This window comes from Lepus europaeus, chromosome 17, assembly GCF_033115175.1.
Source record: "Lepus europaeus isolate LE1 chromosome 17, mLepTim1.pri, whole genome shotgun sequence".
Taxonomy (NCBI): domain Eukaryota; kingdom Metazoa; phylum Chordata; class Mammalia; order Lagomorpha; family Leporidae; genus Lepus; species Lepus europaeus.
The window spans coordinates 39,446,231-39,470,293 of NC_084843.1; the positions used below are offsets into that span (position 1 = coordinate 39,446,231).

The following is a 24,063-nucleotide window of genomic DNA, read 5'->3' on the forward strand; positions in this document are numbered from 1 at the left end:
GCACTGACCCTGTTGCAGATCAATGTTCCAGGTCACATGAAAAAGAATCATTGCTTGTTTAAGTCTCCTCTGTGTGGGTTATCAGTTAATGTGAGGGTGGAAGGTCTTCATTCTAAGGGCAGAATCAGATGGAGTATGTTCTCATTGGCCCTATAGATGATTGGTGCCCCAATTAGCATTAGGTTTTGTTTTTTGTTTTTTGTCAACAAGAAGTGCATGGATGCTGTAAAGAGCAATCTCTGCAGGAAGTACACATTTTTTTAAAGCATTACTTATTTAATTATTTGGGAAAGCAGGAGGGAGAAGGAGAGGGTGAGGTAAAAGTAGAGGAGAGGGGGAGAGAGAGAGAGAATAATCTCCACTGCTTCATGCCACAAATGCCTGCAACAGCCAGGACTGGGCCAGGCTGAAGCCAGAAGCAAGGAATTAAATTCAGGCGGCAGAGATACAAGTATTTGTAGTATCAGTTCTGGCTCTAAGGCTGTGCTTAGCAAGAAGCTGGTATCAGGCGTGGAGCTGGGATGCAACACAGACCTGATATAGCATGCAGGCATCTTAAGGGCCATTTTAAGTGCTATAGCAAACACCCCTCCTAGTTAGTCTTTTCAAGTTAGTGCTTGGGGAAAGATGATGTTATATTTAGTTTTGAGTACATTACTTGGATAACGGTGATCTCCATTTCAGAACATGGAGTTTAGGTCAGCAGCCAGCCTCAGAGCCTTCTCATAACACAGCAGAGCTTCGTTCACTTCCCCTCTCAATTTGTGGATGAGCCCAAGGAGGGCGGTACTTTCCACAACTTGGACATTCTCGTTCACACGTCTTTCTGCCAAAATCTCTAAAGCCTTGAGCAGTTTTTCCCTGGCATGGGACACTTTTTCTATTTTTAGACCTTTTAGATACTGAGTGATGGCTTTGTCTTCAGAAGGTCCATGAAGCTCATGGAATTGGCCGAAGCGGTAATGAATGTCTTGCTGGATGTGATCGTCAATGTTCTCGATGCGTAATGCTTCCTGAAAATGTTCCTCAGCCTCTCTGTACTGCCCTTTTTCCATATACATTTCTGCTAGGTTCACGTGAGCCAATTCAAACGTGGGCTTTAATTTCAGAGTTTCTTGAAACTCACCTATAGCCAATTGTCTCAGTCTGTCCACATTTTCCCTATCTTGCCTTCTAACTTTCCTCATTTGTCCCCTGTAGCAAAGTCCCAGCTGGTGATGCAGGAAGGCCGACGTGGGCGTTGCCTCCAAGGCCATTTTCAAGTACTTCAGATCTTTATCTATATGGCCTTGTCTGCGGAAAAACATGGCGGCGTATCGAAAGACATATGTCTGGGAGGACTGTTGGGCCAGAGCTTCCTTAATGTACTCTTCTCCTTTATCCTCCTGTCCAATATCCTGCAGCTTCAGAGCAAGCAGAACTTTAAGGTATGCATCTTCTGGATTAAGCCTGATGGCCTTCCTTAGGGGCTGTAGAGAACACACTTTTTTATTATCATTGGGTGTTCTGCTAGAGTAATCCAGCCGATAGACAGTGATTGCATACCCTGTGTTGAATTCAGGGTTCTCAGGGTCTGCTTCCAGAGCCTTCTCGAAGCAGGCCTTGGCCCGCTCATAATTTTTTCTTCCAAACTTCAGCAAAGCCCAGCCTTCCTCACAGTCCATCTCAGGACACTGCATTCTATAGTGGGAGGGATTTGCAGACTTCTGGCACGTGTTCTCCACCTTGTCCAGGTACATCTGCGCATCTGCCAGCCTGCCCATGTGGTAGTACACCCAGGCGTAGTTGCCCCAGGTCACCAGACTCCTCACATCTGATTGGTCAGCCTGGCCTCCCTGGACCAACTCTTCCTCTTGTTTCAGGCTCTCCAGGGCATCCTCATGCTTGCCTTGCAGGTGTTTCACATAGGCCAGCAGGTTGTGTATTCCTACCTTGTGTTCAGTGTCTAGAAATTGTATCTCTTCCAGAATTCTGTCTTCTAGGTCAGGCAACCCAGTGTCTTCGATGAGCAGCCCCCATGTGAAGTGACATCTCAGTTTCTGCAGCCTGTCCTTCAGCGGATGATCCTCGGCACATTCACTGTGAAACAACAGCAGAATGTACTTGTAGTGGAGGGAGAACCAACTTTAATGTCTGTTCTTGAATCTCACACTTTTATTCCTTTAGAGTGCCTGCATTCCCATGGAATGTGAATGTAAGGCAGTTGGCTCTGTCTGTGAGCTCTAGTACTTTCAGTCGAACAACCAGCTTTTTATAAATGAGGACTACAATAATACTTCCTACACTGGGCTGGGGAGGATTAATAAGTCTAGAGTATATTACTTGGAATATGAAACTTTTCTATTGTGCTATTAATATGGTTGATATCGAGACCAGTTAGAAATGCAGAATCTTGGAAACATTGTTGATTTTAGTATCTGGTCTCCATATAATGCAACAAATTCAGACCAACAAAAAGAGGTTCTATTTACCAATGGAACATAGCAGGGCTTTACTCATTTCCCCTCTCAATTTGTGGATGAGCCCAGGAGGCTGATACTTTCCATAACTCATACATTCTGGCTAACATGTCTTTCTGCCAATTCACTCTGTACCTAAAATAACTATGGATTCACTGAGTGTGGCAAAAGTACTTCCCAGATCCAGTGTTACTTTACTAAGTTTCTCTCAATGATCGTATCTTATGCAATTACCAGCCAATATCAATACTGTGAATTGACATTGGCACAACAAAGTATGTATATAGTTCTGTGATTTTATGTGATTGAAGTGTGGAATCACCACTTCAATTAATATAGAGACATATATATATATAATATATATGTATTATATATGTATTAGCATACATGTATAATATGTATATATCAACACTCTCATTATGATAACCCTTTATAATCAACATGTGACTTTTTTTGTTTAAGATTTATTTTATTTATTTGAAAGACAGAGTTACAGAGAGAGGTAGAGACAGAAAGAGAGGTCTTCCATCCACTGGTTCACTCTCCAGATGGCCGCAACGGCCGGAGCCACGCTGATCCAAAACGAGGAGCTGGGAGCTTCTCCCAGGTCTCCCATGCAGAAGCAGGGGCCCAAGCACTTGGGACATCTTCTACTACTATCCCAGGCCATAGCAGAGAGCTGGATCGGAAGAGGAGCAGCCAAGACTAGAACTGGTGCCCATTTGGGATGCCAGCGCTTCAGCACCGGCCCCCCAACATGTGATTCTTTACCTATACTCCCAAGCATCCCTGCTTTTGAAACTACTAATTTGACTTTCATCTCTCTAATACTGCTATTTCAAGAATGTCCTACAAATGGAGATGGTCCTACAGTATAGAAACATCCATCAATGGAATACAACACATTAAGAGAATGTGTTGGAAAATCATGACTCATCAATGCAGAAAAAACTTTTGACAAAATTTAGCCTTCTCTCATGATACAAATACTCAACCCACATGTAATAGAAGGCAACTACTTCAACACAATAAAGGCCACATATGGAAAATCCCACAGCTAGCATCCTAATCAATGCTAGAAGGTTGAAATCATCTTCTAAGATCAGGAACACAAGCAAGGATGCCTCTTCCACCACTTCTATTCAACATAGACCTTACATGTAGAATATTCTGATGATTCCATGCATGAAGTGTTAGAACTAATTTTAAAAATTCAACAAAACTTCTGGATATAAAACCAACGTGCAAAAAAAAATCACTGTTTGTATATACTAGCAATAAACAATCTGAGAAAAAGTAAAGAAAAAATAACTTATATACTATTATGAAGAAGAAAATATTAAGGAATAAACTTTAAAAAGAGGCAAGAGAATTGTATGCTTAAAGAATTAAAAAGAGACACAATGGGAAGACATCCCTTGATCCAGTGGGAAAACCTAATATCGTTAAGATGCCAATACTATCCACAGCGATCTACAGATTTAATTCATCTCTTATCAAAACCCCAACAATATTTTCTCAGAATGGGAAAACTAATTCTAATTCATATTTGTGAAATTCCAGATAGCCGAAAGAATCTTGAAAAGGGACTACCAATTTGACATCCCATACTTCCTGTTTTAAAAACATACTGCAAAGCTACAGGAATCAACATATTATGTTCTTGGCATAAAAACAGAAGATATAAACCAATGCCTGATTATAGAGTTTTATTAGTCAGCCCAGGCTGACATAACAAAATACCACAGACTGAATGGCTTAAAAATGTGTTTTCTTATAATTATGGAAAAGAGAAATCTCAGATGAAGGTGCCAGACGGTCCTGTGCTGGCGAGAACTCCTCCAGATTTGCGGTGGCTGCCTCCTTGCTGCCTCCTCCATGGCCTGTCTGCATTGGCCCATGAGGAGAAAGCAAACTGCTGTCCCTTCCTCTTTCAGTAAGGACACCGGCCTTGCCAGGTTAAAGTCTTGCACTTAGACTTCACCTTTATCCTTCCTGTTAGAACCCAGCTCCAAATACTGCCAAAATAGTACTTAAAGAGTCGCCATATATATTTGCATGAGTGGCAGTACACAATACTGTGTATACTTACTGTAAAACAGCTTTTGGTATGAATGTTAAAGCCGTTCATTTTGGAAAAAGATTCTTTTCAAGAAATGACATGAGAAACCTAGATAACCAGACTCAAGAGAATAAAGATAGACCCTTATGGGATTCCACATACAAATATTAACTTAAAATAGATGAATTACCTAAATGTATGACCCAAGGCTATAAGACTTAGAAATGAAGAAAGAAAGGAGGAAAAGAAAGGAGAGGAGAGGAGAGGAGAGGAGAGGAGAGGAAAGGAGAGGAGAGGAAAGGAAAGGAAAGGAAAGGAAAGAAAGGAAAGGAAGACGAAAAACATAAATCAAAACCTCAGGAATTGGATTTGACTGTATAATCTTGGTGGTGATACTAAAATCTTGGGCAAAACAGTCAAAATGGATAAGTTGGACTTCAGGGAAATTAGAAACCTTTGTGCATGAGAGGATACTAGCAACAAGTGAAAAAACAACTCAAGAAACAAGAGAAAATATTTGGGAAGCAGGTATCTAATAAGAGATTATTGTTCAGTGGATACAAAAATCTCCTACAAGTCAGCAACAAAAGGACATAGCACTCAATTTACAGATGTGCAAAGGCCTGGAGTAGACATTTCTCCAAAAAAGAATCTCAGAGGACCAGCAAGCACCAGAAAGTGTATTTAACACCATTAGTCATTAGCAAAGTAAAAATCAAAATCACACTCAGATATAGCTTCTCAGAATGGGAAAACTAGCATATAGCTAACTAGCCCAGATATAATGAAAAGGAAAAAGAACAAGACAATAAATGAATAAGTATTAGCAATTGATTGAATAAATTGAAATGTTGATATTGCTGGTGGGAAAGACAAATGGTGTACAGCTGCTGTGGAAAATAAGCTATTTGGACTCTTAATTAGTTATCTATAGAGGTATTGTTTAATCTACTTCTGGGCATATTCCACATGTGAGGGCATGCTGCAATTAAGTAAAAGTAGGTGTTCATGAAAAATGTGTGCACGGATGTTCATTGCAGCACAATTCTCAGCAGCCAAAAGATGTACATCACATGATCCAACAATAAGCACAATGCAGAATGTCTGTAAAGGGGAATATTACACATTTATGAAAAAGAATGAAGTACCTATAGATGCTACAAAAAAAGAACTCATTACAAAATGCTGGTGTTATCTGCTAATGTGGTCTTGAGGTCTCTGTCATGAGCATGACTATGAAGACTAGCCCTGCCAGAAGTCTAGCCCTGCTCAAATACATTTGGTCTGGATGGTTACATGGATCTTCCCTTGGATACCTCTTTATCCTGGTGCATGGTCTAATGCCTGTATCTCACCCATGACCCAGTGTCCTTCTCACTTGTTTAAATGCAGACATCACTGTGGCCCTTGTGTGATCTTATTCAGTCTATTTCTAATCAGGATTGGGAATCACAGCATTACCCAGTTGGGTTTTCTATAGTGTTCTAAGTGCTGGCTTTGGAGCAAATGGTTGTGAGTTTTATGCGGTCATGATCTCACTAAGATATTGTCACTTTGGCCTAAGTTCCCAGACCCTGCAGGCTGTTGGGGGGTCTTTCAGTTGAATCAAAGAAATTTTGTGTCCAGCTGTTCACAGGCCAGGTGGTTCCTAGGAAGTGACTGCATGAAGCAGATTTGAATCAAGCACACTGAAGAATTGGGAGGAATCTGAGAGCTGTAAACAATGTCAAGCCTGAGGTAGCTCTGCTGGTGGTGTGAGGAAGTCCAGCTGACCTTGAAAAGGGATTCTGAGGCAAGATAGAATATTAAGAACTTGGTATAGCGACATGGTGTGTGTGTCTGTTTACATGAAAAGTCTGTATGAGGTCAATCCATGAGACAGAAAGCAGATAAATGGTTTTTGGGGCCTGGGGTGAAGGGTGAGTAGGGAGTGACAATGGGTATAGGCTTTCTCTCTCTACTGGTTCTTGCATTAGTAACAGGTTGCACAACATAATGACTGTGCTAAAAATCAGCACACTATATAACGTAAAATCTGTCTTCCTTCTGCTGGTTCAGTTTTCAAATGGCCATAATGGTCAGAGCTGTGCCAATCCAATGCCAGGAGCTAGCAGCTTCTTACTGGTTTCCCAAATAGCTGTAGGCGCCCAAGGTCTTTATTTCATCTTCATTCAGAAATGAAAGCTTTTCAGGGTAAAGTATTCTGGGTGGATAGTTTTTTTTCTCTTAAGACTTGCACTATGTCTTTCCATTCTCTTCTAGCCTGTAGTGTTTCTGATGAGAAGTCAGCTCTGAGTCTAATTGGAGATCCTCTCAAAGTAATTTGGCATTTCTCTCATGTACAATGTAGAATTTATTCATTATGCTTTACTGTAGTAGTTTGACTACAATGTGTTATGGTGAATATCTTTTCTGGTCGTGCCTATTAGGAGTTCAATGTGCTTTCTGTATTTAGATGTCCCTTTCTTTATCTAAATTGGGAAAGTTTTCTAGAATTATTTCACTAATTAGGCCTTCTAATCCATTCTCTCTTTCCACACCTTCAGGAACTCCTAAGACCAGTATGGTGGGTCATTTGAAATTATCCTTTTATATCTGCAATACTGTTTTATGTTTACCAATTTCCTCCTCCTCCTCCTCCTCCTCCTCCTCCTCTTCTCCTTCTCCTTCTTTGTCTGACTGATTGATTTCCAGAGTTTTGTCTTCTAGCTCAAATATTCTTTCTTCTTCCTCATTAAGTGTGTTGTTAAGGCTTTCTACCACATCTTTATTTGATCTATTGAATTCTTTATTTCTAATATTTCAGTTTGATTTCTCTTTATATTCTCAATTTCATGGGAGAAATTTTCTTTCATGTCACATGGTTTTCTTTAATTCATGGATTTGCTTCTGATTTCTTTTTAGTAATCCTATGATCAATCTTATGAACTCCTTTTCTGGCATTTCATCAGTCTCTTCATCTTCACATTCTAATATTGAAATGTTGTTGTATTCCTTTGGAGTTGGGTCATGGTGTCTTCCTTATTCCCGTGTCTTGAATTTCTGTGTTTATTTTTAGTCATTTGTGGAGTTAGTTACTTGTTGGTCTTTTCCTCTGATGGACATTATCTTTGAACTTTGCCTCTGTGCCTTAGTGAAATGTCTGTACTTTGAGTGAATACCAAGAGGTGTGTGCTGGGTGTGGCCAGGGACCTCTGGTCAGTGCTCTAGGGTGGGGCAAGTATCCAGGGTAAAACCCAAGTTGGGCATGGTAGATCTCCTCTTGTTAACACAAAGAAGTGGGAATGGTTACCTCTGTTGGTGTGATCACTTCCTCATCTCCTCTCCTCCAAGCTGAGGAATGCCTGGTGTTAGCCCCAGTCTCTTCAACACTCATCCAGGATGCCATATGAATGGATTAAATGATCTGCAGAGTTCTCACCTTGAGCACAGTTACAGCTGCAAGACCTGCCCCAGGCAACGAAGGAGCCCTGAGCATGTGGATTCACACCCAGTGATTGCTCACATGCCCAGCTACATCCTGCACTCTCTCACGTAGCCACCTAGTCCCCATGGTCTCAGCACAAAAGGCTCCCACAGTCACTGTAAGCAGAGGCTCGGCTCTATCCTGCTAGCCTGTCTAGTCAACAGAGAGGTAGATATTCCCTGAGCAGCTCCACTTTGGCAGCTTGACCTGTGGTATGTGTGGAGACTAGGGATGCCTCACAGTCCTGTGTGAGTGCCCAGCCACCTGTCAATCCTGCCAGCCAAGCTCAAAGGCAGTAGGGACTTCAGATTTTTCCCTCTGCTAGAATATCTGGATCTCACACATATACAAGAACCACTGGCCAGATATACCCTGCTCCCTGTCACCGCCATCAGTACTGCTGAGAAGATGGCATCCTGTCTCAGCCAGTCACTGTGCGTTCCCACAAAGACATCTGCAGCTGCTGCCCAGGCCCAAATTGATGACTGCCCATTCTCAGCTGGGCAGTGTCTGCCATTGTGGGGAAGATTAGGTGAGATAAATGTGCCCCTTTTACTTCCACTGGGCTAGCAGTTAACCATTCGTAATATCTGGTCCCAAGGGGTCCAGTCTGGCACATGCCAAGCTCTCCCTCCAGTTACTTCACCACTGGTTGCTGCAGTTTGCTGTCACCCCCATCTCCAAGCTGCTGCCCGCTCTGCTCTCGGCTGCTGCAGACACATGTTGTGTCCATGTTTGTGCTGCACTTCTGCACCTTCCACACAGGTCCACAGTGTTCCTTTTCTGGATTTCCCATGTGGTTTTAAGTTTATTTCTACAGGTTTTGTGGTTTTTTTTTTTTAAACTGTTTATCCTTAGCTTAGCCCAATACATTGTTCCCTAATTGGCCATCCTGGAATCTCTTCCAACTGAAATGATCTCCTGGTCCCAAGGAGAATATCTTGACAAACATTGTGTGTTTTTTAAAAAGATTTATTTATTTATTTCAGAGTCAGAGTTAAAGACAGAGATATAGGGAGGTATAGAGAGAATATTATCTGTCTACTGTTTCACTCCCAAAATGGCCACAACGGCCAGAGCTAGGCCAATGCATGGCCAGTAGCTTATTCTGGTTCTCTCACATGGGGGCAAGGTCCTAAGCACTTAGGCCATCTTCTACTGCTTTCCCACAGCATTAGCAGATAGCTGGATCGGAAGGCTGCTGGGACTTGTACTTGCACCTGTGTGGAATGCTGGTGCCACAGGTGGATACTTAACCTACTACGCCACAACACTGATCCAGACAAACATTGTTTTATGGATCTAATAAACTGTTACTGCATTTCGATTTTCTTCATATATCAGCTCTACCGTTCTTCCCTGTGTGATCTTACTATGTCAAAGTTTAAGGTTTCTCTTGCAAAATTAAGATAGTTTAAGATGCTACTCACATATTTACTCTGAGGATTAATTGTATTCATGTGAATAATACTTGAAGAAGTCAGACTGGCACGGTACAAAAAAAGAATTCAGTCTGTGATTGTTACTTAATAACATTATTTTGACATTTAGTTGCTTGAATTATCAGTGACAATGCTTTTATGGATAAGAGTTAATGATAGTTCAGGAATCGTGCATTTTCTGAAATTTTGGCTTCTTCTAAGATTTTCCCATTGAAGTATAGGGGAAACATGTAAGTCACTAATAATCTTTAATTCTGTAGACACCAGAGTTATTTATTGTATAGTTTTATTTTCTAGTATAGGTTGAATTAAACATAAAGATCAAAGAAAGCTAATATGTATACTAAGGAATATTGAAACATGAAATCAATCTAATGAGTTCTAGTGATGAAGATTCAGTTGGCAACGTATAGACATTCTTAGGGTCAAGCGTATGTACATGTTTGTGTACATGTTCCCAAGCAGGGACACCAGCCAAGACTCATGGCCAAGAGGACGACAATGAACTGTGGATGGCCTGCATTCCCCCAGGAAGAAGATGCAGTCCGACTGACACAGGAGCCCGGCTGGGCAGAGAGCGAGAGCAGAAGACTGCAGGGCAAGGCCATGAGCTTCTCATGCCACATCCCCACAACATGACCCACAAAGCAAATGAGAGGCCTCGGGACTGCAGCTGACACAGCCCCTCGGCCCTGCACGTCCTCCGTGGTGAGCAGCCTGCAGAAAATGCCGTCTGCATGAACAAGCTGCCCAGCCCTGCCCAGACAGGACAAGTGCATCTGGTAGAAGAGACTCTGGAGATCGGAGTCATTTCTCCCTTCGTGAAAAACTCTCTCTCTTCCCTCCGCTCTGGGGGTAGAGTATTTGAAAAGGCTCCTTTGATTAATGAAAAGAAACATAAAAACACATGGGTGGAAAATTCTTTCTGTGTGTGTTTATGAATATGCACCTCCACAGTCTTATACACGCACAGGCACATGTCCACTTTCCAACACATTCCAGTCCATACACAGCCACTCAAATACAGTCATGAGCAAACGTGTCACACCTGTTGAGACAGTGGTGACGAACATTTTCTCAAAATCTCTATAGGCCTAGCGCAGAGAGGCTGAGAACTCCTTACCTCATGGTTGCTGGGAAGGAGGCAGAAGTCTGCAGGGTTTCCTGAGCCGGACTGTGCCCTCTGAGACCTGGCCCGTGTGCGTTGTGGACTCCAGATAAACTGAACTCTGCAACAGGTATATATAAGCAGCAGGTGTTGTAAACTGTAGGTGTATCCTTACCAATCAACGTTCCAACTGAGAGCAGAAATGAAACTGCAACAGGTCGATGTCCTGTTTCTGAAAAAGAAACTTAAATGTTGACTGCTTTCTATGTCCTCTTTTGAAAACTGAGAGGAGACTGACGAGATCGTTGTACTTGTGTACCATTGCCTCTTTCCTGTCCTTGCAGAGAACTGGAGCTGGCAGATGCAGGTTAGGGCAGAGGCCAGGGAGCCTGGAGCAGGGGACCATGAAAACCACGGGGTGAACCTGGGAAAGCTGCCCCCAATCTGTGTACCTGTTTGTTTACTGGAAGCAAGCAGTTTTCATTTCATAGTGCAAGACTTCACAAAATTCTAAATGGAAGTTTTTTTTATGATTTTTTTTTATGTATTTTGAAGACAGAGTTACTGAGAGCAGGCAAGCGAGAGAGGGATCTTCCTTCCATAACTGACACCCATGATGGCCACAATGACCAGAGCTGCGCTGAACTGAAGCCAGGAACAAGGCGTTTCTTCCAGTTCTCTCACGCGAGTCAGAGGCCCCAAGTTTTGGGCCACCTTCTACTGTTTTCCCAGGCCATAGCAGAGAGCTGGATTGGAAGTGGAGCAGCCAGGATTCGTACAGGTGCCAAAATGGGATGCCGGCACTGCTGGCAGTGGCTGCACCTGCTACACCACAGTGCTGGCTCCTAAATGGAAATCTTAACTCTCATTTGCTGCCATTATGAGAGATCACGTGTTACTGATTCTACTATAACTTTGCATACCCTGCTAACAGTGATTTTACTCCTTATTAGTCATAGGAACAGAGTGCATATCTGTGTCAGCTTGTTGAGTCTTCAATCAGAACAATTTTGGCCTTAAGAAAATGCATTTCTCATTCTCATTGAGTAGAGCTTCGTGTAGCTGTGTAATCTGATTTAACTCCCAGATACGAGTATCGTGGCTCCGCATGACTATCATTGCTGTGCCCAGTCCTCTGGGGGCCCCGGCACCCTAGGGGTCTACCCTACCAGCCACCTGTCACTTTCTGTGGCCATAAGAGGTTGGAAAGAGTCTTGCTGATATTTGGATCCTGTGTATAGGTTGGCTCTTTTTTTAGTGAAATACAGTTTATTCTTTTATGGTGTTTAATTAGTTTTTAACAGATTCAATGTAGTTCATAAATACAAGTCTAAGAATATAATGATACTCCCCTCCACCCTCCCATCCTCCCTCCCCTTCTTCACTCGCAGCCTTCCTCACCCTTTCTTTTTCTCATTTTTGAGACAAAATGTTTTAAATTTATGTTACAGGAAAAAGGCTTTACGTGTGAATAAAACGTTTAGCAGGCAAGGAAAAAAAGGAAATAGAAAAGCTCTGTTTCCTGAAAGCACAATGCCTTTGGATACTTCTGGATGATCAGTTGGGTTTTCCATTTCCTAGTGCATCAGGTATCATGTAGAGAAGGGAACAATATATTTATCCAGTCATTGCTTTCAATTAGACAGCACTCCTAGTTCTAGGTGTGTCGCTCAGTCTGATTCATCATTCAGAATCCTGCCTAGTATTTGGTGGAGATAAATGGACCCAGAGTGACACAGGAAAGAGTGTATTAGACAAAGTGGAGACAGATAATATTGTGTGTGTATGTGTGTGTGTGTGTGTTTGTCTGTGTGTCAGTGTATGGGCGGACAGACATGTTAGCGTTCACGGATGGGGAAGAAATTGGAATTAGAGAAACTGAATCTAAGGAAGAGAATCAGCCCTGAACTCTGGGTCCCATCCTAGGAGTCTAGAAACAACTCCTTGAGTGGCTGAGCCGTTGTGAGGACCACTTCACCTCTGTGTGCTCGGTTATCTGCTGGGCCGAGGATGATACAGGACACCATGGTGTCTCGTGGGGACACCTTAGCCTTGGTGTGGATTCTTGGCATCAGTGGAAGGCAGAAAATGTCCCAAACCAGCACTGTGAAAGCAAGAGACTTTTGTTAATGTGGTAAGATCAGGGGACTCCTGCCATGTGCGCCCCCCCCCCCATGTGTTATTTCAATCCCTCTTTCCTGTGCATTGATAAATACATGTTAATATGTGGGCTGAATATTCTCCTTGGTTGGTAAAAGGAACTGTGATTCCCAGGAACCAGGAGAACTCCTTCTATCTGTAGATGGTTACTTCTGCAGGTGACATGACAATTGTTAAGTTATCACAGCAAGAGAAGGAGTGGTATGTGCACTGTGCTAATGGATTGCGATAGATACAACGAGGCTAGAGGTCAGGTAACAGTGACTCGGGACGCCATGTTGGATACAACCATCTGCTACCCATCTCTAGTCTACCTCTGCTTGGCTGGGCTGCAGTCTCTGCAAGACTTCATTTCCTTGTCTGGTTCCTGTCAGCTGGGGCTTGGTGTTGCCACGCCCTCTCTGCCTCTGGTGCAGTGACTGCAAGACCTTGCTTTGCCGTGTGATCCTGGAGGGTGTGGCGGGGCCTGCCATCTAGTATCCCTGGGGTGCAATTTTTGCCAGACCACGTTTGCTGTCTGCTTTCTGGTTTCTGGCATGTTGGGGTTCTCGGTTGTGACAGGCAATCTCAAGTTTATTCAGATGATAAAACAAGAGATTTTGTATGGATTAGCAGATCCCAGTCCTCCCTGCACTTTAGAATCCTCGAGGGACGTTCTACACACAGTACTAACTAGACTGCATCCCAGGCCAAGCTGCACAAGGCCAGATGCGCATGCAGAGTCTCAGCACTCTGCATGGACGGCTGGGCTGGACCTCGGCCATGGTGGTGTCTGCTGTCTGAAATCCTCTGATAAGCTGTCTGGGGCTTATTCCCTGGGCACCTTTTCTTGGATTGCAGGCTCCAGGGTCTTTATAACTCTGTGCCGTGTATCCCATCTACACAATGGGCAATGAACCTCTCAGTCTCCATGGAACAAGTTAACAATGAATTAAAATGCAAACATTCTCACTGTGGAAGCTGACCTTTAACTGACTTTGTACCCACATTTGCCTGCCTCTCTCAGTAGCTTGTTTCTATGCAATGTCAGGGAGACATGTCTGTCTGCTCATCATGGTAGTTTAGGTATCTATCTCTGTAAGCTATTTGTTAGTAAAATAAATGAGTAAAACTTTTCCGTGTGAATACAACCACAGTTTATTTGTTGTAAGGCTAGTTGACAAACTTTTTTTCTACCTTATGTCATAGACACAGAAGTTTTCTCTTTATACACACACACACACACACACAGAGGGAGGGAGGGAGGGAGGAAGAGAGAGAGAGAGAAAGAGAGAGAGAGAAAGAGGCTGTTTCACAAGTTTCTGCTTTCTGTGAGAGGCTGAGGTTGAGGGGGATGAAGGAACAGAGGCAGGTGCTCCCCCTGCTGTTTCACTCCTCAGTTGCCCATACAATGGTGAAGAGCCCAAGCTGGGTTCTGGAGGCACAATCCAGGTCTCCCAAATGGATGACAGGAACCCAACTTCTTGAACCACCACTGCTGCCTCCCAGAGACCACATTGCAAGGAGCTGGGTCAGAAGCTGGAAGTGAGAGTGAAACCCCAGGGAATTCCATGTTGTAAATTGGTTTCCTGACCTTTGAAGCCTTTGGCCATCCCTGCAGCTATTTATCCTATTTGCTTATTGCAGCTAACTTTATCAGTTTTAAAAATTGCATCATATCATGAATTATGCAAAATCTTTCTAGAGCCAGCAAGTAGGAGAGACATTTACTACGCATTAATTAACCTAAATCAAATGCAACTGAAAGTGGTGGATACTTGAGCAACTAGTGGTTACTCCCCACCAGGTTCCCACCATTAGCAGCTAGTCTCAGGGCCGGCTCAGAGCACTCCAGGGCTTCATTCAATTCTTCTTTCAGCTTTGGCCCAATCTCCTGAGGCTCAAGCTTTCCAGGTCTAATCGGTTTCTCTTTAATTTCTTTGAAACCAATTTTCCAAGGCATTGATACTTTTATCCCTGGTATATGAGTCCTTTCCTATTTTAACTGCCTTTAAATAATGGCAAAATGCATCATCTTCAGTTTTTTTTTTTTAAACTGCTTTATGTGATCAAAGTAGTAATGTATATCTTATAGTATGTTTTGTTGGATGGTCTCCATTCTTTGGGAAATGTCAGTTTTGTTTTTTTTTTCTGATCACCTGCAATTACATACATGCCAATCGTTGTACATAAGCAATCTCAAATGTGGGTAATAGTTTCACAGCATATTTACAATCAAATATGCATAATTGAACCAATCTGTCTACAGTGTTCCTATGCTGCCTCATGTTTGTAGTACTTAAAAAAAAGTACTACAAACTCATGTTTGTAGTACTTAAAAACTGCACTAAGCTATGAGCCATGTTATTTTCCAAAAAGAGTTTCCCAAAGCATAGGTAGTATTCTTAGCTGTGACATAAAGTCCAGCAATGTGTTTGGATCATGTCCATCCTTTTGATTGCTAGTAGCTAGACTGATACAAACAGAAGCCCGAGTTTATTATAAGGCTTGGCTCATGGATCCTAAGTTTTTGGCTTCAGGAGGGCCTTGGGAGATGGAAATCTAGGTATGGAATGCTGGAGTGATCACTGAAGTCTTCTCTTTCATGGTAAGTCTCATCATTGCTCACTTGTTTTACTGTTCTTTTGTGGTAGGTCAATGCCCTGGTTGCATGAAGAAGTCTCCTCTGTTTGGGACAACAGCTAGTCTGACAATTGAAACTGCTTCTTCCAAAAGTAAAATCAGAAGCAAAATGAATCTGCTTGGCCCAGCATATGAGAGTTGCCCCAAATGGTATTAAGCATCTGTGGTGTATGTGTATAGGAATGTGGTGTAGAAGAATGGATTTTCTTGTCATAGGTGCTTGGAGGGAAGGGGAAAAGTAAAAGCATCAGGGCAGGCAAAGGAAATTGGTTTGTATCCTCGCAGGTTCTATATGTTTGAAGGTAGTGCTTGGGAGAGATGATGTTATATTTAGTTTTGAGTACATTACTTGGATAACGGTGATCTCCATTTCAGAACATGGAGTTTAGGTCAGCAGCCAGCCTCAGAGCCTTCTCATAACACAGCAGAGCTTCGTTCACTTCCCCTCTCAATTTGTGGATGAGCCCAAGGAGGGCGGTACTTTCCACAACTTGGACATTCCGGTTCACACGTCTTTCTGCCAATCTCTCTAAAGCCTTGAGCAGTTTTTCCCTGGCATGGGACACTTTTTCTATTTTTAGACCTTTTAGATACTGAGTGATGGCTCTGTCTTCAGATTTCCAGTGATATTCTAAGAAATGACCGTAGCAGTAATGAATTTCTTGCTGGATGCGATCATCACTGTTCTTGATGCGTAATGCTTTCTGAAAATGTTCCTCGGCCTCTCCGTACTGGCGTATTTCTGCACACATCTCACCCAGGTGAACATAAGCCAATTCAAACGTCGGCTTTAGTACTGAAGCTTTTTGAAACTCATCTATGGCTAATTGAACCAATTTGTCCACGTTCTCCCTGTCCCGTCCTCTAGGCTGCATGTGGGTAGCATTCTTTATTTGGAACATTTGTCCCCTGTAGCAGAGGCCTATCTGGTGGTGAAGAAAGGCAGAGCTGGGTGTTGCCTCCAAGGCCATTTTTAGGTACTCCAGAGCTTCATCCAGACGGCCTTGTCTGCGGAAAAACTTGGCTGCGTATCGAAAGACATAGGTCTGGGAGGACATGTGAGCCAGAGCTTCCTCCATGCACTCTCTTCCTTCGGCCTCCTGTCCTACATCCTGCAGCTTCAGAGCAAGCAGAGCTTTAAGGTATGCATCTTCCGGATTGAGCCTGATGGCCTGCCTTAGGGGCTGCAGAGAAAACGCATCACTGACATTGTATAGTCTTTTGGCAGGGTAATCCAGGCGATAGACAGTGATTGCATACCCTGTGTTGAATTCAGGGTTCTCAGGGTCTGCTTCCAGAGCCTTCTCAAAGCAGGCCTTGGCCCGCTCATAATTTTTTCTTCCACACTTCAGCAAAGCCCAGCCTTCCTCACAGTCCATCTCAGGACACTCCATTCTATAGCGGGAGGGATTTGCAGACTTCTGGCACATGTTCTCCACCATGTCCAGGTACGTCTGTGCATCTGCCAGTCTGCCCATGTGGTAGTACACCCAGGCGTAGTTGCCCCAGGTCACCAGATTCCTCACATCTGATTGGTCAGCCTGGCCTCCCTGGACCAAGTCTTCTGCTTCTTTCAGGCTCTCCAGGGCATCCTCATGCTTGCCTTGCAGGTGTTTCACATAGGCCAGCAGGTTGTATATTCCAACCTTGTATCTGGTATTTAGGAATTCAATCTCTTCCCAGATCCTGTTTTCTAAATCCGGCATTTCAATGTCTTCAATTAACAACTCCCATGTAAAATGACATCTCAATTGAACCAGGCTATCGTTAATCTGATTTCCATGGGATTCCTCACTGAAAAAAAAATAGTTTAAAAAATGTTAGGAGTATTTACTCTACTGGAAATGAAGCTAGCACTTCACCTGAATAGTCCCAACAACAAACCCCTAACTAGTACACCTGCCTACATTATGTTTTTTCTCTATATTCTGTGGAGGTTGGCATAGAAAACCTCAAGATAGGGATTGATGTTGTGATGTAGCAGGTTAAACCACCACTAGTCATGTTTGCATCTCTTATGGGTACAGTTCATGTCCTGGCTGCTCCACTTCTGATTCAGCTCCCTGCTACAGGCCTGGGAAAGCAGCAAAAGATGGCCAAAGTGGTTGCGCCACTGTCACCCATGTGGGAAAACTGGAAGAATCCCCTGGCTTCTGCTTGACTCAGTCCTTGCCATTGTGGCCATTTGAGGGAGTGAACCAGTGGATGGAAGATCTCTCTCTGTCTATGTCTGTCTCTACCCTTCTCTCTGCAACTCTGCCATGCAAATAAATAAATAAATCTTCAAGGAAGCCTCAGGAAACTCTAATGATTTTATAGTGCCAACAGGTAGGTTATGTGTAGTGTGAAAGTCAACTCAAAAGAGACTAATTCTTCCAGCATCAGATTAATTTCAATGTCACCATCAATACTGGAGAACAAAACCGTTCTCCATCTTCTGCCTCTCTACAACATTGTGGTCTACTCTAACACATCCAGAACAAACATGGAGAGAAGAGTCACAGAAGGGTGGATTCCAAACTCATTTGCTCCCATGTTTTCAACACCTACACATGTCTTTGTTCTCTCTCCTCCTAGGAAGGGTTATGAATATACATGAGAGCCAACTGTGGTTTCCAATCATTGATTTTACAAACACTTAAGTTAGGTTAGAGAATACGGTAGGGTATTCTGCATTATTGGCCAGTATAAAGTTATCCAATCTTCAGAAAAAGTTATTGAGAGGTTGAGAAATTGGTGGAATCATTTCACAATGGCAGACTTACCACATGGGTTCAGTGGATGAGAGAACATTGCATAAGGTCATATGTAAGTCCCACTTCTGTAAATTGGGAACAGTGATGCCATGTAATCCCATAGCCCAGTGAAGGATATATATCCCAAATCTCTAAAATTAGAGAAATCTATATTGGCTACTCAAAGAGAAGAGTGAATAATAAGAGGTCAGTGGGACTAGAAGTTTTCTTTCTAATATTTCTCCCTCCTATGAAGTGAACATGAAGTCCCATTCCCCCTATTGCAACGTGAAGGAAGAAAAAGAAATTTGTTTCTAATAGTTGAAAAAGTGGCCCTTGTGTTCTACATAAGTGTGTCTGGCTCTCTGTTCTGAACTAATTATCTTACATCTTATACTTGACACACTTTCTACCTTTTAGGTCCAAAAAAAAAAAAAAAGATCTCAGAAGGAACCCTTTCTAAATTTTCTTTTAAGCCTGTGTTTGGCAATATTTAGCAAAAACCACCATTTTCATATAAGCCCCACCATCATCACTCTTAATATCTAACCATAATCTAATTACAAAAAACTAGAATATGAAGTACTCATTCACAAAATGATGTATTACATTACCCAGGTAGGCAGCCAATATTCAGGTTTGCTCTTGCCTCTGCAAGTACAGCTGGTAGCTCTATGTGGCTTTCTCATTTCAACCTCAAAGTCTCCACTTCAAAAACTACCCACAATGCATAGATTTTTTTTCCTTGAGTGAATTTTTGCCCCACTCCCAAGCCACAGCCTCAGTGGTAGACATGTGTCTATGAAAGATGACATAAGTGACACAGAGTCTGTTCTTGCTTTATGACAGGCCTGTGTAACAACTGCTGAGGGGAGAAGCTTCAGAAACTTGGCTCTTTACCAACCAAGCATGGGCAAGAAATATCAGTCACTGAAACCTGTGTACATGTGTGTGTTGCTGGTGGTGTTGGGGTCATGGGGGAGATTAGAAGAGAGTAAGGTCGATATTGACCCAAGAATGCACTGAAAATAGTCACCTCTCCTAAGGGAGATGGAACCTGGAGGAGCTTTTGACCCAAATGCTCCATTTTTGCCCACTGTAGTCCTTGGTGTCATGAGGAAAATCCAGGGACAATCCTCCACGCAGACTGCCTTTACTCTTGTTGTCTAGAATATATAATTGGGGATGAGTAATTTCATGCTCTCTAAGCATGTACCCTAATCTCATGCACCTTGGCTGCTGGCTCAGCTAGCTTGTTTGTGAGTAGAAATAGACTTATTTTTCTGAGTGATGTAACCAGGTCCAGAGTGGCCTGCATTGGTAAGTGGAAAGTATGCAGGTTTCAGCCCTCACCAAGATTGCAGAACTAGTATGCAACTAGGACAACTTGAAGGGCTTTAAGAAATTAGAGTTCTTTCTTACGAGAAGTTGTTTGTAGATAAGTATAATTTTTTCTTCTGGGCCTGGGCTCTGGAAAGACCATAGAGTAGAATATATCAATGTGGAGATGGTCTCAATTTCTAAAATAGGAATGCTAAGAACCTAAAGGCTGCCTGTTACTCAGTGAGTACACTGAGAATACTGTTATTGGTAGTGTCTGTAGTAGTATCACATTGCGGGTATGTTCCTGGGTGGTGACCTAATTTCTCTGTGCATGTGGCAGATGGGAATTTGTCATCACAAATTGTCCAGAATTCACCTGGATTTTTTCTCCTTAGGGTATTTTCATCAGTGAACTTGAATGGAGGGAGGCACTCAATTTGCTTCTCTGTGCCAGTACCACTAGAATCAGGAATATTTTGATGTAGTCTTTATTCAGTCTAGGATAGTCCAGAGCCCCATTTGACCATCTCACGGCAGGGGTTCCAGAAACATAAGCAATAGGCCATTGCAAAACCTCTCACTTAGGCTAGCCTCCAGGATTGGGGGAGAGAGAGAGGGCTTGCTTTCTGTCAATTCACAGATGCAGACCCAGCTAACATTATGTTATGACTGGGAGCCCATTACATTCAAAAGGGGTATGTAGCAGCACACTTTTGGCCTCGCTGTTAAGATGCTGGCTGGAAGTGCATGGGTTTGAGTCCCAGCTCTGCTTCCCATTCTAACTGCTTGCTAATGCACCCTGGGAGGCAGATGGTATTGGATCAAGAGTTCGTGGGAGACTAGATAGGGTTCCTAGTTCCTGGATTTGGCCTGGTCCAGCCCAGGATGATATGGACATTTGGGAGTGAACCAGCTATGGGGGCTCTGTCCACCTCTCTGTCTTTCTAAGAAATAAACAAAATCAAAAAAATTCTTGTCTAGTATACTCTTGTGGTAAATTCCTTACAACCATTCATGTTCAATTTCTTCTCAGGACAGATATTCAAATATAGTTGAATGGAAGCAGTTCTAGTGTTGTATAGCCAGCAGGGTAATTGGAGAGTCTACAACAATTACTTATACATTTCAAAGATTCCCAACACATAGAAATGATAATATTTGAGGAAATTGAAATGTTAATTAGCCTGATTTGATCACTACATATTATAACCCTGTTCCTCATTAAGATGTGCACATGCTACATGTCAGTTTAAAAAGAAATAGAAAAAAAGAGACAGGTATAGATGTTTTCTGGAAAAGGATCCTGGAGGAGGGACCTGTTTAGTGTAAGCTGTTTGTCCCCTACTGTCTGCAACATCATGTGTGGGAACACATCAGACTGCTTTTGAGCAGAAAATATTTTCCTGCAATTTAGTACTAAACAAACCAGTAAATCAAGGACTGTCTTTTTCCTGGAATAAATACATCACAACTCCTGTAAGAGTTCTTATTTTCTAACATCTAGTCTTTCAAATGTTAACCTGTGACATGATCAGCTGGAAGACTCCAAACCTAGAGACAGAGGGGCCCACCCCAGAGTTTCTGAGTCAGCAGACTGAGGTGCGGCCTGAGAACCTGTGTTTCTAACAAGTTCCCAGGTCATGATAATGCTGCTGGTCAGGGGAGCACACTTCGAGAAGAGGTGATTTAATAAACAGAAAATTCCATGGTTATCACAATATCTAGTTTCATGGCAATCACAAAACTTTAACTTGGTATCAATAAAAAAGTAGACATCTTTGAAAATAGTTTCTTCTCCCCACTTGGTTTTAAACAAATTATCAAATGAAAAACAGCTTCCTCTCTTGCTCAGCTGGATGCCCAAAAGGATCTCAATGTTCTTGCCTGAACTGGTCCCTTGCCTGTCTCTCTTCCAGGCTCAGACCTCTGTTTCTCTTAAAGTCTGTATATGTCCCCTGGGAAAGTGTTGCTTCATTGAAAACTTCTACCCAAATGCCATCTCCCTTGGAATTTAGAAGGTTACCTCATTCATTCCCTGAAGACCTCTGCTGCTCTTACTGGCCAAGCTGTGTAATGGGACGGTTAGGAAACATCTGTACACACATTCTCATTTTGCCCCATCTGGACTTACTTACCTCCATTCTTTACCATGCCATCTGCTTGGACAAGCTGACTTCAACTGCACCTGTTTGATTTTTTACTTTCTCTTCTTTTTGGCCACTGGGAGGCAGCAGTCAAATTAGAGTGTGTAAGGAATGCACTGTGCTTGGCTTAGGTTGTCAGGTGTTGAGTTTTCCACAAAAGGCCTCTTGCTGAGGCTGTCCCCTACAGCAACAGCTCAGACTCTCCCTAGGTCTGGTGACTGCTCCCTCCTCTTGCCCCTGTAGTGCTAGGCCTGCCACATTACTCCCATTGTTGGTCACCATCATCTTCCAGCACCTCCTCCTGCTGGTTTCCCTGAACCTTGTCCACATAATCTTAAATAGCCTCCTTAAATTTCCCAAGTTACCAGGATGAGGAGGCCTGTGAGCATTAGAACCATGAATACAACAGCTCCCTTAGGTGGAGACCTGCCCAAGAACTGATTCCTAAGGAGAGATTTGAAATATCAAAGTGCACAGAAATAAGGAGAAAATCTTTACCTCATGGTGCTGCAACGCAACAAGTGCTTTTGAGGGCTTGAGTCAGGCTGGGAGGCTGCTCCTCCAAGGTTTGTCCACAGAGGTCTAGGGCTTCTCAGACAACCATGGTGCTTATATATGGGAGGTGTCTCCAAGCAACTTTGCGTGCTCTCAAGGCCCAGTGAAATTGGCAGTGTTCCATATTGGTGAAAATGAAACCTTGAGAGAAAGAACTATGTTTTGGCACCCTAGAGGATGTGTGAATGAAGCAGTTTTGATGTGTAGAATCTCTGTGGGTGTCAAGGTGGCCTTGGAGATAAGAGAGTAACTGAATCTTCTGACGACATTCAGTGTTGCAGAAAGGCAACCCCGTGGAGGACAGGGGCGTGTATCTTCATAGAAAATGTCAGACTCAGCTGTCAAATTTGTTACTGTTACTTGTACCTAGCCAGGTGTTTCCAGGGACAGTGTGATAGCTCTTTGGATCCAGGTCAGAAGTTTATGCCTAGAGGAATTCTGTAAAAAGCTATTGCCCATTTATAGAAGAATAAGGTCACAAGTGGTTACATCTTCTTCCATGAGGCTGTGTGTTCTGCAAATTGACTCCTTCTAGGTTTTGAGATGTTGGTCTGAAAGAAAAGTTTTGTGTCGTTTACAACCTTTAGCAGCATTTATATTACTGTCAAGCCTGTTGGTTGTTTTGATGATCTTTACTGATCCTCATGAGTAATTCTGACAAACGTGATTGAACTGGTCGGGAGAGGAACATGTGTGCAGAGCCAGAGAATGGAACTCTTGTGAAGTCTTACTGAATAATCTTTTCAGTCTCTGTATCCTGGTTATAAGGGGGGTAGTGCACCAAGATAAGTGAAAGGGGGCAAAGGCTGAGAGCAATTTTCCTTTGAGTGTGTTTAAGATAGGATTATCAGTGTCATTATAGCCTACTCATAATTGTCAAGTGACGCTGTGGCTTGACTGTGCTGTTGCATCTGGATCGTATTTCCCAGGCTCCCTGTGTAAGATTTGATCATGTACCTAACTTTAATGGAAACTGGGCAAAAGTTAACATGTCACTTCCAAACCTAACCCATAAAAATAGCCATTGAGGGCCTTCCATGTTTTTCCTCTTTTGTGGGAACATCTGGAAGCAGCATATTAAAGATGGTGGAGTCAACAGAGCAGGCATTTAGCACTGGGTTAAGATCCCTATGTCCCACACTAGAGTGCCTGGATTTGATTTCCAGCTCCAGCTCCTGACTTCAATCTCCTGCCATATAGACCCAGGGAGATAATGGTCATGACCCACACAGTTAGGTTCCTGCCACCCATGTGGGAGACCTGGTTGGCATTCTAAGCTACATTTACTTACTCATAAAATCCTCTTAGGTGAGATGAAATGGGGTACTACCTGGAAAGCGTGTCTCATTTAAGAGCCTAATGGCAAGTGTTGCTTTAACAATGGGGAACAAATCCCTTCACCTCTGTATTCTGGGTTGACCATCAGCCAGAGTCCTTCCCCACAAAGGGAGATGTGTCTCATGGTATGTCTCCAACCATGCAGCTCCTAAGAGAAGGGCTTTTTGTTCTGAGTTGCAGGCCAGGGCAATCTAGATGTTCCCATCCTAGAGTTCAGGTCAGGGGTCCCTGGTCATGCCCAAGTGCAGAGCCTGGCCCCAGCTCATGTGCAGCTGGCACCCAGTCCCTTCATGGTAGAGGAGAGGAAAAGATCAAAGAGGGATTGTGTTCGCTCAGTTCTCTCCCTCCAGTTTTGAGTCAGATGGGAGGTTCACAGTAAGCTGAGTTTTCAGGTATAAACATTTTCTGCAGGGCATTAGCCATACTCTGTTTTGAAAAATGGGATGGAAACATAAGTAAATGCCAAAATGAATGTTAGAAGAGCTGCTGCTTATGCTGAGAGTGGAATTTCTGTGCATAAAATATATGCTTACTAACAGCATATCAGAGAAACAGCAGGTGTCTATCACATGGTCATACTGAATTTGGCAACAAGCCTGGTTCTGTGCATCTCTGGCTCAGCTGATTAGGTATTCAGACTTGCCTGCTA

The 24,063-nt window shown here is 43.0% G+C and overlaps 3 protein-coding genes across 3 annotated transcripts in view; 1 reads left to right on the top strand and 2 right to left on the bottom strand.

Moving 5' to 3' along the window:
- The window catches only part of LIPA (lipase A, lysosomal acid type), a 154,804-nt gene that overhangs the window by 19,107 nt on the left and 111,634 nt on the right, over window positions 1-24,063 (top strand). The gene's annotated exons all lie outside the window — the stretch shown is intronic.
- Window positions 650-14,639, bottom strand: LOC133775784 (interferon-induced protein with tetratricopeptide repeats 1B-like). The gene is made up of 4 exons (XM_062214280.1): window positions 14,474-14,639; window positions 12,516-12,641; window positions 10,553-10,727; window positions 650-2,079 (listed from the first exon to the last, which is right to left on the bottom strand). Exons 1-4 carry the CDS (start codon window positions 14,637-14,639, stop codon window positions 681-683), a joined length of 1,866 nt encoding a protein of 621 aa, XP_062070264.1. The 3' UTR covers window positions 650-680.
- Window positions 15,691-17,040, bottom strand: LOC133775949 (interferon-induced protein with tetratricopeptide repeats 1B-like). The gene has a single exon (XM_062214551.1). The coding sequence runs from the start codon at window positions 17,023-17,025 to the stop codon at window positions 15,691-15,693; it is 1,335 nt and encodes a 444-aa protein (XP_062070535.1). The 5' UTR covers window positions 17,026-17,040.

What these genes read in the sequence shown, in the direction of transcription:
- LOC133775784 (XM_062214280.1), bottom strand. Translation starts at nt 14,639, where the DNA reads ATGCCTTGGAAAATTGGTTTCAAAGAAATTAAAGAGAAACCGATTAGA. An exon ending in TGGTGGGAACCTGGTGGGGA is followed by an intron (nt 12,642 to 14,473) that starts GTAACCACTAGT and finishes TTGCTTTCACAG; the next exon opens with TGCTGGTTTGGGACATTTTC. An exon ending in TCCTTCCCAGCAACCATGAG is followed by an intron (nt 2,080 to 10,552) that starts GTAAGGAGTTCT and finishes GTTGTTTCACAG; the next exon opens with TGAATGTGCCGAGGATCATC.
- LOC133775949 (XM_062214551.1), bottom strand. Translation starts at nt 17,025, where the DNA reads ATGCCGGATTTAGAAAACAGGATCTGGGAAGAGATTGAATTCCTAAAT.